Below are 17,010 nucleotides of genomic sequence, written 5' to 3' on the forward strand. Positions count from 1 at the left end.
AACTTACATCTGCTGGAACTTGTAGCTCCTCTTTAGTGTATTCATAAACTACCTGGATTAAATCCTTTGGAAAATATCCAAAAATACGCCCAACCTACAGAAAAGAATGGGGAAAAGAAACAAAGATCACTCAAACTTCTGAACAAGAAATGTGAATGTGAGACTTCTTGGTAGTTGGAAAAAATATAGAAATAGATTAGATCACTAGATATAACAAGAAGACATAGTTGCTATTATAATTATATAGATTATTAGTCTAATAAAAATTAAGTATAGGATATTTTAGAACCAACTTTCTAAAACCACTTAAGATTTCTTTGAACATTTTGTTCAGCTTAACAAGTCTAAACAAAGGGCACATAAGTTAGATTTCTAAAGTAGATAAAAGATCTGCATAAGAGAAGATTATTGTATATTATATGATTAAAGCTATGGAAATCAAAGCTGCTTAGAAACACAATTCCAAATAACCTCTAACAAGAATTTACCTGCATATTTCATAGCATGGCTCAGAAGCCAGTACTTGTAAGTACTTCTTATACCACTAAACAACAGCCATGAAAATTAAGTGAAAAGAAAATTTCTGAGATGTATGACCATTACAATGAAAGGCAAATATTTACTCATATTAAGGTCTGCACTAGCTTTTCAAAACCAGATTTTCAAGTATTTGGGGAGGAAATAAAATTCATACTAATTTGCACATAAAGTTTTCATTTCATGCAAAGTAAAGCTATGCTATAGAAAATAAGCCCATTTATCTACAACATTAACAGTTAAGGTATATAAAGTGTGTCCTACTGAGAAACATACAGTTTTTACTAGCTGGTCTGAAACGGAGCAGCAGATCTCTGTCCCAATCGTTAAAGAAGAATACACAGATGAAATGCACAAAAAGAAAAAAAAGTCTATCTTATCACTAACTCCTAAAATATCTTTATTATGAATGCCCTTGTATCTGAAAGTAGACTGTCTTAAAGATTAGATAAGACAGGGCAATTAAGATTGCCATATCAGCAGTTAAGTTTGAAACTTTGTTATATTTTATATGATAAAGAAACCAAAAAGGACTGCAGGATGAATACTAAGAAACAGAAGCAAGAATCATTTTGAAAGTTAAACAGCGTTTTCAATTTCCTAAAGTATAAGGTTCATGAAATTAGAGGGGAGACTGAGGGCAAATAATTTTTTTCTTCTTGGGAAAATTTTAAGAGAAAATCTGGAAATGGGAAAGAAATCAAAGATGTATGGAGAAAGGAAATACATTGACCTTTGTGTAACCTTTGTCAATCAGGTCATATAAAACTATACTTTTAGATTGGGAGTTATCCCATTTCTTATGATCTGACAAAAAAATGTTGCAGGATCATGTCCTCTCATGACTGGAAGTAATCTTTTTATCTAATTTTTCTTCCATATTTCATCCCTGCCAAGGAACTGATAATTTTGGGAAATTACAAAGAGCAGAAATTGTTCAACAAAACAAATTCTGCATAAGCTACTATCAGGACAAAGATATGTTAAGTGCCTCTGCCCTGAAAGGAAATATTCAAAAGGAAGATGGGTAAGATATGAGCCCTTTCTTTAGAGCTTTTGACTTTATAGGAGTTAAGAGAGTACACAATCTCATCCCAGTGAAGGCAGTAAAAAGTTATGCCACATGAGCAGTGCAAGCAAAGAACCACCTAAACAATTATGAGGCACCAAAGATCCCTTCTGGCTGGGTGCTGCGGCTGTGCTTCCCTAAGAAGGTAGGATGAGAACTGGAACTCAGAAAGACTGGCAGGCTTTCTTGAGCTGATTATGGTCATAAGCAAAAACATGAAGGTAGGAAAATGCTAGTCAAGTTCACATATCCAAATGCTCCTACTTAACCACTATGTTGCCGATGAAAAATGCAGGCTCAGTATATGGAAAAAACATTCCAAGAGTAAAGATTATCAACAAACCTCATGTGGTAGACTTGAAAGAAACAGAATAGATTCTTCTTTGTATAGAGTGATTCAACCAGAACTCTGCCTAAATGCAAGGGCTGTACCTGACCAGTGGCCTTTGAAGATTCCTCCCTAGGAATCTGGAGCAGCAACAAAATCAATCTATTTTTCCCTATGAGGGCTTCTCAAGCCTTATTTTCTGTTGTGCTTTATTGAAAAGGAAGGTTTTTACAGTTGGCACTGGGCATTTTTCTAAGGTTGGACAAACCTAAGGACACCAAATACTACTTTCAGTTAATACAGTACACACATCACGCTTTTTAACAAGGAAAGAACAAAAACTCATAAGACTCTCTCTTTCAGGTCACTCCTAGTAAATCTCATTAAAAACATCAAAGCATGACGCATCCGCTGATTTCCATATCTGACATCAAGGCACCTGAAAAACTGCCTGGGAACAGTGATGCTGGAGGAACCTCCAGGAGCAAGTGTCTGAAAAGCAGGAAAAGGATGACCCAGAAGTTGCAAACAAACAAGAAAGCACACAGTGGAAGTGACATATCACTTTTTTAACAGACTAATAACAGCACACGATTAGATTTCCACAGCTGCCACCTTTTGACGAATATTAATAATTTAGAAAAAAAGAAATACACATAAAATCAACTTTAAATATGAATGCCTGAAACACTATCTTGAACATAGTTTATAGGATTAAGTCTAATGCCCATGAATCCTTTCTTTTAAAAGCAATGAAACAGAATTCTTAGGTTTTACCATTTCAACCTTTACTTTATAAGGAGCACCCATGGGTGATATGCCCTAGGGCTTGATGCTGAGAAGCAACAGCCAGACGCAGTTCGGTTCTGTGCTGAGCCTCTACTCTCTGCCAGGCCTGATGGCTAGGAACAATCATCTTTTTTCAAAATCTAGCAGAGAGGACAGGTTAACTCCATCAAAGACTCTAAGAAAACAGTTATTTAAATCTACACTGCTAAAAAAAAGCAATAAAAAGTAAGAAAATAAAGTATGTCCAATTTTTACTTACACTGCCAGCCCAAACTTCAGGCGATCTCCCTGACAGCTTATAGTAGACATATACAGTGTCACCTTTTTTAAAATTCATGAAACGACAATCCGGACCTGTAAAATCTTCTAGAGCTTCACCCCGGTACATTAACACTGTATATAAAGAGAGGGGGGGAAAAAAAACAGCTATCAGGATTCAGTTTTTGCAGAACATACTGATTTATCAGGAAATATAATAATCCACTGTAAACAGCAATCGAGTTTCTCCAGTACTCTCTGGAATCAATCACTTTCAATTCATATGTTCAAAGTATCTAAAATCTTTAGAGCTTTATCAGTTAAAAATCATGACAACCTTTGCAAATAGAGGAGAGGGAAACTCCCTAGTTTTCTTGATGGATAATGCTGAGAAAGAGCAATGTCTACCACCACACATAGCTGGTCTCAGGTGAAACTCTTGGTTCTTTCTCTAACCTTCTAGAGAACCTTCAATTGTTGCTATTACGTAATTATAAAAAGCTTCATTTTGCAATTAGGTAAAATTCAAGGGCAGATTCTGGCTAGCTTAAGCATGGTTACACACAGAGGTAATAGGGAACTGAGGAGAGCGCACAGGAACCCCCCAAGGGGTCAATTAACTTGAACTAACACTAAAAGGCACTATCTTTAAGTAGCTGTAACTACAGTCAGGAGGCAGTAAACACTGTCAATTTCATTTGCAGCCAAGTTGTTCTCTCCACACAGTATTTGGATAAATGAACAGGAAAGAATATCACACCGTATTACGGATCCAATACATTACAAAGCAATGTGAAAGCATTATGAAAGGAAAGAGCGGTGATTGTATCCAACATTAAGAAGGTTTCAAAACAAAGGGAAAATGACCTTCTTTCTTTCTTTCTATAAACAAAACCAAAAGTAGACATCACATGTGGCAGGGACAAGCAAACTATGAGAATTGTTCAGTAGTTACCTTCAGTCTTAAAGTGCAGGACTTACATCACACTCAATCTAGAAACTGGTAGAAGCAGTATTTTTCTTTTTGTTGGCCAAATACTCAGTTTCTGATGTAAGATGAAATGGACAATAAATGCAATTAAATCGCAGAGAAAAAGAAGAATGAAATGGAAAAACAGTTTTTCTAAGGCCAATTAGCAACAAATACATTAAAATGTATCTTCAAATATGTATTTGAGGAACAAACGTATAGATTCTAAGGGGATTATTTTGATTTTGAAGGTAAAATCTATTTTAACACATGGGAGCATCCTAATCCAGATGTAATTGAGAGGCCAGGTTGAAGGAGATGGACAATTCAGGATTGAGGATTCTGTCGGAACTGGAACTGGCAATGTTTCTCTTGTCCTCCCTCAGAAGAGAATGTTGAGGATTTGTAATCAATGAGACTGGAATGGCTGTCTGCAAAGCACACAGGAACACCTCACACCTTACTAAGCAATACAACATAGCACATGGGGCTGCTGCCTCTTGTTTGGTCACATCTGTTTGGACACAAGCCATTTCTCATGCTATGTGACACCTAAGGGCCCTTCCAACACCGTGTCTCCATAGGGAGAACACATCAGAGATGTGATGCTCCATAACTAGTTTTAAGTAACCCAGGTAACAGTGCTTGAATGCAAAGAAGAGCAAACATTTTGCCACAGCCAACCCTGCTTGCTAACAATCTGGGCTTGTCCGAGAAAACTGGAGGAAAAAAAATCTTGGAAGTTGCTCAGCTTTTGTAGTGTTTACTTCCATCAGCCTAGAGTTACCTCTAGGAATGGCTCAAGACAAATCAAAGACTGCCTCCTTTCTTTTCTTTAACGGCGTTGCAGTGATACAAACTCTTCAAATCATGATATGTGTTTTTTAATAACACCAATTTGAATATAAAGAGCTAAACTGTAGGCTTATGACTTTTTCAGAATGAACATTTTTCTACACGTATTGATTAACATTTATGAACCACCGCTTCCGAACGCAGTCATCATCAGTAAATTACAAGGTTATTTGAGACCAGCCATAAGAATGATCCTGGTCAGGCAAGAACGAGATAACGCGGTTCCAACAACGTTAACTGACTAAGGCTGACTGGGTTTATAAGACCCCTGCAGGGTTTATTATTATTACTTTAATAATCCTTTTCATCTCTGTCTGGAAATCTTGCTCTCCTCACCGCCCACAGCGTCACCCCCACCCACCCCCAAACCTAATTCGAGACTGGGGAAAAATTCCGCTTTCGGCGCAAGGAAGAGAAGGTTGCCAGTCCCAGGTGACCGATGCAGATCCTCGGCCTTTCTCGAGAGTTAAAGATTTTGGCCTTCCCGGCGCCCTCTCTGCCTGGCTGTTCGCAAGGAGACTTCCAAGCACAGAAATGACAGGACTGAGGCAGAGCCCGGGAGGAGACCTTGGAATACGTTGCATGCCTAGACTCCGGGCTCGTCCCAAACCTAAACTCCAGTCCCTGTCCAATAAACGGTACGAGCCCCCAGTCCGAGAGAAGCAGAGGGGCGAAGGAACGCGCCCTTCCCGAGTGCCAGCATCAACCTGCGGCAGGGAGTACGCCCACCGAGCCCTCGGAGCATCTGCCCCCGGCTGCACCCAACGAGGTCCCCGCAGCAGGGACAGGCAAGCGCTCAGATGCAACGTGGAAAGCCCAGGGCGCGCGGCGCGCAACCCCATCTCCCCTCGGAGCCCGGGCGGGCCGGGGAGCAGCAGCTGCGCGCTGCCTCTGGGACACCCGGCGGCCACCTCCAGCCCCCAAGCCCCGCCTCAGTCAGCAAAGCGAAACTGAGACGCTGGCAACAAGTGGGAGGTGCAGCCCCCCCTGCGCTCTGCCCGCCCGGCCTGCGACCCCCCGGCCGGCCAGCGGGGCCGCCGAGCTCCCGCCCCCGCGCAGCCCCGGCGCGGCCGCCCCCGGCCCCCGGCCCCCGGGGCACTCACTGCTGCATTCGTCGTCCGCGCAGAGTTTGTGCTCCGAGAAGCGCCGATCTGCGGCTGGGCTCCGCTTGCCCGGCACCCGCCAGGGCGGCCCGAGCAGGAGCAGCCAGAGGAGCAGCCCCGGCGCCGCAGCCATGTTGTGGTCACCTCTGGGGAGCCGGCGACGCGGAGGCGGCGGCCGGGGCGGGCGCCGGGGGCGGGGCGCGGAGGGGCGTCGCCTCCCGGAGGCCCCCGGGTTCCCGGCTGACACGTCAGCGCGGCCTCAGTGAGGGACGGGTGAGGTTGGGGGGGCTTCTGGAGGGGCTCGGCGGGAGCTCCGACCTGCGCCCCGGGGCCTTGTGCTTCGGGCGCTGCCGTGGCAACCGGGATTCTGTAGCTTCTCCCTCGCCCAATCGCCTGCCTTCGCCCCGGTGCCTTCGCAGTCGGCCCTCCGCGCAACTCCAGCCCCTCGCTCGCCCCCTCTGAGTCCTTGGGACCCGCAGCCCCGCACCCTCCCAACATCAGGGCCTTTCTGGCGCCTTCTCGTAGCTTCTCATTTCTGGTCCGTACCAAACCAGCCCGCCCTAGACCCCCCATTCTTGGTTTGGTACCTCCTTTTCGGAACTACCAAATCCCACGCACGATTTGCCATTGCTGGCTCTTTCTCCTGCAGACTCCCAGGGGTTCCTTGGGGTCCCATCCTGTGACCTTTGATGAGAAAAAAGGTGTGTGAGAGTGGAATGGCGGGCTGGGTGTGTAAATTAGAGCCCGTAGCCCCCTTGGTCTTTTTTTGAGCCAGGGGATAGATGTAGTCAGTGGGTACCCTTGCTGAGATCTTCAGATTCTTGGGGCTTTTATCCATACGGCAAGAAGTAATTAAATTCAACACAAATGTGTTGGACTTCCATTGCAGGCAACCATTTAATGCCGACAGTGAACAAAGCAGTAGCTTGCTATAGGTAATGTTGTAGGTCAAGACAAGATATCTAGCCCTTGTCTAAAGAAGCCCACAATTCGGTGGAAACCAACTGACATAAATACGAATAAAGAATAAATTTCTGAGTAGGGAAAAGCCAGTTAATTACAGCTAACATTTATTAAGCTTTCTTTAGGTCCAGGTGTTATTCTAAGGTCTTTATATTTATCAGTTCCTTTAATCTTCACAACAATAGTACCTCACAATAGTGTATCGTATTATACCTTCATTTTTGAGAGGAACAAATTGAGGCATTCTCACATAGAGTGAGTGATGGACCTAAGACTCAAACCCAGGTAGTACACTCCCTTTTAACCACAATTCGGTAAAGCCTCCATCAAGCAACATGCAGTTTTTGTACGTTCTTGCTGACCAGGGAAAGCAAAATCTTGTTTAAATCGCAATGCAACTGAATTATCTATGTATGTGATTAAAAAAAAAAAGTCTATAAGCTCACAGGTCAGCCCAGGGAAGAGTAGCTATAATGTTCTGGCTTTACATTTGCCTGTGAACAACTTCTGCTAAGGTTTGACTTAACACCAGTTAAAGCCATCAGTGGTTTCCCAAATCACTTGGATTCTTAAAAAGCAAGAGGAAAGAATGTGGCCTATGCAATCCATATCAATGAATAAAGAAAAATGTATCATGTTCACAGAGAAGTTCAGAGTTGTTTTGTCTACAGAGGCCATGAAATATCCCATGTGGTTCCCATGCTGTCTGGAGAAAATGGACAGTGGATACAGTCACTGGTCATCCATGTGGTGGTGCCCTTAGGCAGTCTACATTGCTTTCCTACCCCCTTTGCGTTTGTTTGCTTTAGAATCTCAGGTGTATCCAATAGGCATCTGCATGTTAATATGGGAAAGACCAAGCTCTTCATTTTCTCTCTCAAACCCTGCTCCTTTCAGTCTTCCCTATCTCAATAAATAACCATTTTAATTTCTGTCTTCCGGGTGCTTATTAAAAACTTACAAACCATTCCTGACTTCTCTTTCTGTTACACCCCAAGTCTAATCCATCAGCCAAACCTGTGCACTGTTTTAATAGCTTTATTGGGATATAATTGACATATAATAAACTGCATACATTAAAGAGTACAATTTGATAAGTTTTGCCATATGTATCCTCCCATGAAACCATCACCACAATCAAGAAAATTAACACATCATCCCTGAAAGAGTCCTCATGCTCCTTTAGAAGCCCTCCCTCCCCTCACCTGCCTATCTCCAATCTTCTGTTGCTGTAGACTGATTTGTAATAATTTCTAGAATTTGATATAAATAGGACCATACAGTATGTATTCTTTTTTGTGTGTGACTTCTTTCACTCAGCATAAGCATTTAAAATACAGCCAGAATCTGACCACTTCTCATCATCTCCTGTGCTCACACTATGGGCTGAGCCTCCATCATCTCTCACCTGAGACTCCAGTAGCCTTCTCACTGTTCGCTACTCATGTCCTTGCTTTCCTACAGTCTATTGTCTCAATAGCAGCCAGAGGGACTATTTCATGATACACATTTCATCATGTCTCTCCTCTGCTCAAAACCTTCCTATGGCTCCCCACTTCCAAGTAAAATGCAATGACTTTGTTATGGACTGTGCTGTCTTATTTTATCTGACTCCACTCACCCCTTTTTCCCCCATTTCCTTACACTCTCCCCTTGATCTGTTAGTCCCACTTAAACTCACTAAGCTCACTCCTGCATCAGAGCATTTGTGATTGCAATTTTCCCTCGACCTGGAATAGTTCCCCCAAATAATCCACATGGCTAATCAGTTCCTTCCCTTCATCGAGTGTCTGTAACCCCATCATATCTCATTAGAGAGGCATGCACCCCACATAAACTAGAGCTCCTTCCATGATTATCTAGCCCATCATTCTGCTTTATTTCTCTTTAGAGCACTTTCTACCTGCCTTACATTTGTTTATCTATTTGACTGCTCTCCTACCCCAAAGATAAACTCCACAGGAGCAAGGAATTTGTCTGTTCATGACTGTAACAGAAGTGCCCAAGAAAGTGTCTGGAATGTATGAGGTACTCAACAAATTGTTGGATAAACCCATGATTATACTCACAGAAGCTCACTACACTATTAACCTACATAGAGCCTCCCTATGTAAATATTACTGAGAGAAAATATGCCATGAGAACAAGGTATTTTGTGTTTTCCCCTCAGACACTGGGAACAGGACCTGAAACATTTATTGTTGATTGAGAACATATTTATTGCAGAAGGAGTGAATGAAATTGCACTGTATTTTTCCCTCTATACTACCAGAATATTAAAGCAGATCAATGTAATTTTTTCTTATTTCTACTTAGAGTAGAATTAATCACAATTCATTGGTGGAAAAAGCAAAATTCCAAGATGACCTAATTCAATATTACTTTACTATTATCTACTTTGACTAATATTCAGATACTTTCACATGAAAAATGAGAGTTCTGAATTACTGAAGAACTGGCTGCTTAGTTTGTAGATTTTCCAGGGCTCTGATTTATCTGCATTCTTTTTTTTTATTATGTTTATTGCCTTAAATAGATATTAACAAGTTTGGCAGATAAAAATTTCTCAGCTGACCACAGTGAGGGTGGTGGCAGTAATTCTTCCTGCCAGCATGTATATAAATTTCAGTGGATGAGTCAGCATTGATTTTTAATAACATTAAATATGATGCTTAAAATAAATCCTAACCCCAAATGTACTATTTGTTAACAGTTCAAATGTATTTTTCACTGCATAAAGGTTGTGTAGAACTTTAAAAAAAAAATGTGTTTAGTTTGGGGGTGGGGCATAAAAATATGAAGATATGGAGGGTCCTGACCTTAAAGAATTTGCAGTCTAATTGAGAAGACAAGACAAATACATCTGAAACAAATAGAAGACAGCGTAACAACATATATCATTTTAAACTTCCCATGATGCCTACCCTGGAACATCCAGAAGGCCTAACACTGAAATTACCAGAAAGAACCCGGTCTGTTGTCAACTATGAAAGCAGCCAGAATCTAGAGAAGGGTGTGAAACATTTATTGAGGACCACGCTTCCAGCCAAGATGGAGTAACAGGACCAGATTTACCCTTCCACATTAAGCATCTAAAATAAAAACCTGGATGAAGCATATAAAATAAGAATTTTTAGACACTGGACAACAAGCAGTGTAGGACAATAATCCCTAAAATAAGGGGAACAATGGAAGTGAGAGCTATGATTGCCCCAGCTTACTCCCTGCATAAAGTTTTCAGACCACAAAAAGAGAAGGGAAACTCAAGCAGGTGATCTTGAAAATCTGGGAAGGTCAAGGCAGCTGGAATTTGCAGGGAAGAGGGTAGGAGAGAAGAGGGCTGTATGGAGAATAGAGAATTGTACAGGCAAAGCTCCAGAAATATGCAGAGGGTTTCTCTCAAGCCATCAACTGAGTAATGATAAGTCCATGTGTGAAGAGCTACCTGGGGCAGGGAAAGAACCACAAAGAGTGCAGAGAGAATTGTTGGAGCACAGAATAGTTTGTGCTCCCACCAGCGAGAGCGGAAAACCTATAATAAACAGGGCATCAGGTAGAGTGCTCAGTTAAGAGGAAAATATCACCAAAGATTGAAAGATACTATAATAAAGCTTAAAAGCAAGACTTGAGAGGATCAAAAATGTTTCCAAGGAAACTAACTGCATGAAACAATATCAATATGTCGAAGGATGAAACTGAATGCTGCCTTACAACACACACAAAAATTAACTCAAAATGGATCATAAACCTAGATGTAAGAGCTGAAACTATAAGAATCTTAAAAGGAAACATCTTCAAGTAGGCAATGACTTCTTAGATATACCACCAAAAGCACAAGCAATGAAAGGAAAAAATAAACTAGATCCTATCAAATTTAAAACTTCCATGCTTCAAAGGACATCCTGCAAAAAGTGAAAACAATAATCACACAGAAGGACCTCAATAACCACAATGTGGAAGTTCCTCAAGAAGCAGACTTATACAACCAATTTCACTCCTATGTATAAAACCAAGAGCAATGAAAACATCTACACAAAGCCTTGTACACAAGTATTGGTAACATCATTATTCATAATGGCCAAAAATGGAAACAACCCAAATGTTTGTTATAAATGATGAATCAATAAATAAAATGTGGTATATCAATACAATGGCCATAAAAAAGTATGAAGTACTGACATGCCACAACACGATGATTCGTAAAAACATTAGGCTGAGTAAAAAAGCCAACCACAAAAGACCATATATTGCATGGTTCCATGCAAGTCTATAGAGTCTATAGAGACAAGTCACTTGGGACAGAAAGTAGATTATTTGTTGTCTAGGGCTGTCACAGATGAGGGATTTGAAGGTGACAGATAAAGGGTACAAGATTTCTCTTTGCGGTGATAATAATGTTCTAAAATCGATTATGGTGATGCACAACTCTGAATATACTAAAAATGTTGAATTGGAAACTTGAAATGCATGAATTGCTTAATTATGTGAATTGTATGTCAATAACACTATTATAAAAAAAAAAGGAGAATTAAAGACTCCCATCTCCAAAAGCAAATGTCTAAATGTGCAAAAAAAATATTTTCAGAACCCAAAAGCTAAAAGAATTCATTACTACCATATCTACACCATAAGAAATGTTGAAGCCTTTTAGGCAGGAAGAAAATACCAGATTGAAATCTGAATCTACACAAAAGAATGAAAATATAAGAAATGTATATATGTGGGCAAATATGTAATATATTTTTTTATTTAAAACACATCGAATATAAAATACTTTTTCAATTTAAAAATCTCTTTAAGAAGAGTTAACTATTTAAAGCAAAAGTAATAATGTATTGTGAGGTTGATAAAATATATATAAGCAAAAATGTATGACTGCAACAGTATAAAAACAGGGGAGGGGAAATAGACATACACTGTTGTAGAGACCTAAAACTATAAGGGAAGTAAAAAAATATCACATGAGGATGTATATTATACACCCTGTAACAACAATAACAAAAACAAAACCACAAGAGTTATAGCTGGTAAGTCAACACAGGAGAAACACATTCTTAATTAATCCAAAGGGAGACAGAAGAAGAGAAAAAAGGGAACAAGGGGCAAATAAGACAAATAAAAAGGAAACAGAAAGACCATAGATTTGAACCTAATCAAAATAACAGACTAAATGTTAATAGCCTAATGCCCTTTTAAAAGGCATAGATTTTCAGATTCAATTTAAAAAACCACAAGACTCAACTATATGCTTCCTACAAGAAAACACACTTCAAATATAAAGACAAATAAGTTAAATGTTAAAAAAGATGAACCAAGCTAACACTAACCAAAAGGAAGCTGGAGTAATCATATTAGTATCAGGCAAATCAGATTTCACAGCAAAGAATATTACTGGGGTAAAGGAAATCATTTCATAATTTTTAAAAAGTCAACTCATCAAGAGGACATAACAATTTTAAATATTTGTACAACTAATAAGAAAGTTTCAAAATAAATGAAGCAAAAACTGGTGGAAGAACTGCACATATTCACAATTATAGTTGGATATTTCAACATCCCTCTCTCTCAATAATTGATATAAGTAGACAGAGTCAATAAGGATATATAAGACTGAAACAATACCATCAGTTAACTTGACCTAATTAATATCTATAGAACAAAAGCAGAAATATACATTCTTTTCAGCTGTTTGTGGAACGTTTACCATGATATTATAGACCATAGAACAATAATATTAAAAAAAATTCAAAACATGCAAAGTATGGTTTTTGACCACATTGAATTCAATTAGAAATAAAGAATAGAATGATATCTGGAAGACCTCCAAATTTTGGAAATTAAATAACAAATTTAAATAACCCATGAGCCAACGTGGGAAATTAGGAAGTATTTCACAGTGAATGAAAATAAACACACAACAGATCAAACTTGGAGGGAAACTTACAGCCTTAAATGCCTATATAAGAAAACCATAAAGGTCTCCAATCAATAACTTCTGCTTCCACGTTAAGAAACTAGAAGAAAAAGAGCAAATTAAAAACCAAGTAGCAGAAGAAAAGAAATAATAGAGGTAAGCTCAGAAATCAATAAAATTGGAAGAGAAAAGAGAAAAATCAATGAAACCAAAAGTTGTTTCTTTGAGAATCTCAATAAAACTTATAAACTGTTCATTAGACTGAGGAGGAAAAAAGAGAGAGATGGCACTAATTACCAAGATCAGAAATTAGACAGGACATCATACAGATCCTATAGACATCTGAAAAATATTAAGGGAATATTATGAATATTATGCCGATAAACCATACAACTAAGTTGAAATGGACAATGTCCAATAATCTTGACACTTACCACATACCATACACAAAAATTGACTGGAAATAGATCATCGACCTAAGGATTAGAATTAAAGCCATAAAACTTCTGGAAGACAATATATGAGAAAATATTTGTGACCTTGGGTTTGGCAAAGATTTTTAAATACACACAAAGACTATAATGCTAAAAGAAATAAATCAATAAATTGGCCTTCATCAAAATAAAAACTTTTGCTCACACTTCCACATTCATTGTTATGAAAATGGAAAGGTAAGCCATAATGGGGAGAAAATATTTGCGAAACATAGATCCGGCAAAGGAATTGTATCTAGAATATATAAATAACTATTATAGCTTACTAATAAGAAGACAAATAACTCAATTTGATAAAAGTGGGCCAAAGGCTTGAACAGATACTTCATCAAAGAAGATAATACATATGGCAAATATGTATATGAAAAGATACTCAATGTCATTAGTCATTAGGGAAATGCAAATCAAACCACAATGAGATATTATTACATACATACTAGAATGGCTAAAATTAAAAAGACTAATCAAAAGTGTTGACAAGGATGAGGGAAACTGGATTTCTCATAACACTACTGGTTATAATTTAAAATGGTATAACCACTTTGGAAAACAGTTTGGCAGTTTCTGTAAAAATTAAAACACACCTACCATGTGAACTCAGTCTTTCCACTCCTAGGTATTTACTCAAGAGAAATAAAAGAAGTGTCTATCCACACTGAGACTCATTCACAAATGTTCATATTGGCTTCATTGAAAAATACATACTGTATAATTCCATTTATATAAAATTCTAGAAAATTCACACTAATCTATAATGAGTGTTTTTGGTGACAGGGCAGGGAGGCAAGAGGTAGACACAAAGAAACGAGGGTGATGGATGTGTTCTTTGTCTTGATTGTAGTGATGGATTCAGGTGTGTATGCTTGCTTCAGAACTCAGAAAACTATACAACTTAAATACTTAAATATAATTTATACCTCAATAGAGTTGTCCAAAAAAACTATATGGGGGGAAAGTAATTTGTAATACTAGAAGGAAAGAGATGAGATATGGTTATCCTCAAAGTTAACTGAAGACTTATAAACCAGGTAAATCCTAGTAAAGGTCTTTAAAAATAAAAACCCTCTGTTTGGTTCTAATACAGTAAGACAGTAAAACAACAAACACCATTTTTTTGCTGCCTGCACAGTGTCATTTCCTACCGGGCATCCTGAGATCTTCTTCCTTTCTTCTCTCTTCCCAGATTTCTGGCTTCTTTTGTGTCCAGTGTCATCTCTGATGTCCAGTGTCTAGAAGATGGGTCCACCTTTCATATCCATGCCCCCAAATCACCAATCTTGGCTCTACTCACCAATGTGGAGGATGACACTGGATTATATTCTTCAGAGTGGTAACTCCTAAAATAAAAACAAATTTCTCTTGCTAATACCAATTACTTCTTTTACTAAGAATGTTGGGTGTTGGGAGGCCAAAGAACCCTGCCAGACAATAAATGCTAAAATGTACGTTGATACAAATTCTAAGCACTGAAGAGTTAAATAAAGGAGGAAAGTAAATGATGGTGCTGGGATTTGAGTTAGGTCTTGGTGAGTAGGTAGGATTTACATTCTAAAAGGCAAGGAAAGGGCAAGTGGAGAAAACGTGAGAGAAGAGAGCGGAAGAACAGCAAAGAAACCTAATCTTACTAGAGTGAAATGATCCACTGTATGGTAGTGGAAAACATATTTGGGTGGCTATTGTAGGTCAGATTATGATAGCACTTGAAAATCAAGCACATGGATTTAGATTTAATAAAGTAAAAAACAGAAAGCTTTCAGACTTTGAGTAAAGGGAAGAACTGAAGTGGATTTAAACAAGTATCCTCTTCTGAAAGCCAAGGAGAATGTAGTTTTGTGTTAGATATGGCCAGTTAAATCCTTCCCTGCAATGAAAAAGTCATGTCAGGAATATGTTCTACTGTGAGTGAGTCATATACAAGGCAAAGTTTCTATCAACATGGACTATTTGTCTAGTACTGACAAATATTTTCCCAATTTCTATTATACAAAGAGAGAAACTCAAACATCTGAAATTGCCACTAATATATAGGCTTATATATAAGTTCCTGTTTCTGGTTTTGCCTAATTTACCTTGGCACTATTTTCACAGAAGTCAAATATTTGTGCTTTGAAACAAATACAGAACAAATTCCAGGGTGGGGCCTGTACAACTCAATGTCCACAGTGTAGATTCATTGGCTTTATCCATTTACAGTTTTCAGATATGAATTACTTCCTTACCAGGACAATAGCAGAGTCAGGGAATGTCGTCAAAAGCACCAAACTAAGCATCAGAAATCTAATTGTGTGGCCATAGGCAAGTCATCAATTTTTCTGAGTCTTAGATTCCTCATCTATAAAACTGGAGCTAATGTTAAAACTTCATAGTGTTTCTTTAAGAAGCAAATTAGATAATATAAGGTTACCCATTTGTGTTGTTTAAATAATTAACCAGCAACATATCTGGCTCTTAGTCAACAGAGATAGTTGATGATGCAATAAGAGTCTCAGCAAATCAATGACTTCGTCACATAAGAGACATTTTTAGATAGAAACCACCCTGAAAGCTAACAGTCAGCATGGCAGGTAACGTCCTCCCAAGTGGTGCTTGGCAGGTCAAAAGTGCCTCCTAGGGGAGACACTAAGAACTGAGAGAGAGAAAATATGTTCCTCAGGGTAACATAATCTTAGCAGCCCTGTTACAGATCACACATCAAAACAAAGCAAACCTCCTGAATCTTCAGTCTTTACTAATACAAATAGTGTAAAATGAGGGACAGGAACATATATACCATTATGAAGACTATTCAAGTGTGGACACTGAGCAAAACGAATACAGAAAGAGTAAGATGTCCCTGCAAGTATGAAAGCTTGTTCCTATTTAAGTCTACATGGGATATGAAATGGTATGGAATACATACGAGGATAAATGAGTGACATCAAACAAGAATGATTCTATAGTGAACCTAAACCTAATGATATTTCCCTTGTTTCTCACTGAGTCTCTAGGACAATGCTGTCCAAGAGCAATAAAATGCCAGCCACCATGTAATTTAAAATTTCTACAAGTCACATTAGAAAGGTAAAACAAATAGATGTAATTAATTTTAATAATAGTTTATTTCATACCATAAATCCAAAATATGACTGTTTCAACTTGTAATCAATATAAAAATTATTAATAAGACAGTTTACAGTCTTCATTTCCTATGAAATTTGGTATGTATTTTACACTTATAGTATATCACAATTCAGACTAGGCACATTTAAAGACAGCACAGCTCTGGAAAGCAGGGCTTAAGAATTAACACAAGATCCATACAGTGTATTTGTATATATGTGTACATTATTTTATATACACTTATTTTAAAGACAAGTAAAGCTTAAAATTAAAATATTCAAAATATTTTTGGCCATGCTCACTTGGAATTTCTGCAGAGGGAGAGAGAATGATGGCGGTTGTCTCAAAACTCCCAATTTTTTGTATGCTATCAAAGGTTGAGATTTTTGTTGTGATACCTTGAGAAATTTCACTGCCATTTCAGATGAATTTGAAGTCTTTTTTTCTCATTTTATTTCAATTTTCTTTTATTTTGATTTCATTGAGAAAAATGTTTCTATTGCAAGAACACAAATATTATTTTAAACATATTATCTAAAACCAGTAACATTGAGATTAAAAATATATAAATACATCAAAGGAGTAAAACATAGATTTTATTACCTGTGCATCATGAATCCATGTTCCTCTT

General features: G+C 38.4%; 1 protein-coding gene across 7 annotated transcripts in view; it reads right to left on the reverse strand.

The window, feature by feature from the left end:
- MIA3 (MIA SH3 domain ER export factor 3) overlaps nt 1-6,400 on the reverse strand; it is a 45,513-nt gene extending 39,113 nt beyond the window's left edge. The window contains exons 1-4 of one of the 7 annotated variants that reach the window (XM_073221499.1): nt 5,910-6,049; nt 3,937-4,027; nt 2,983-3,116; nt 8-94 (exon numbers count right to left, since the gene is read on the reverse strand). In XM_073221499.1, the coding sequence (XP_073077600.1) occupies nt 8-94; nt 2,983-3,111 (216 nt within the window). In that variant the 5' untranslated portion in view covers nt 3,112-3,116; nt 3,937-4,027; nt 5,910-6,049. Of the gene's footprint in view, nt 1-7; nt 95-2,982; nt 3,117-3,936; nt 4,028-5,909 lie in introns of all 7 variants that reach the window. The other 6 variants (XM_073221495.1, XM_073221500.1, XM_073221496.1 and 3 more) reach the window with 6 other exon arrangements.
- Between the last annotated feature and the right edge of the window lie 10,610 nt (nt 6,401-17,010).

This window comes from Manis javanica, chromosome 14, assembly GCF_040802235.1.
Source record: "Manis javanica isolate MJ-LG chromosome 14, MJ_LKY, whole genome shotgun sequence".
Lineage (NCBI taxonomy): Eukaryota > Metazoa > Chordata > Mammalia > Pholidota > Manidae > Manis > Manis javanica.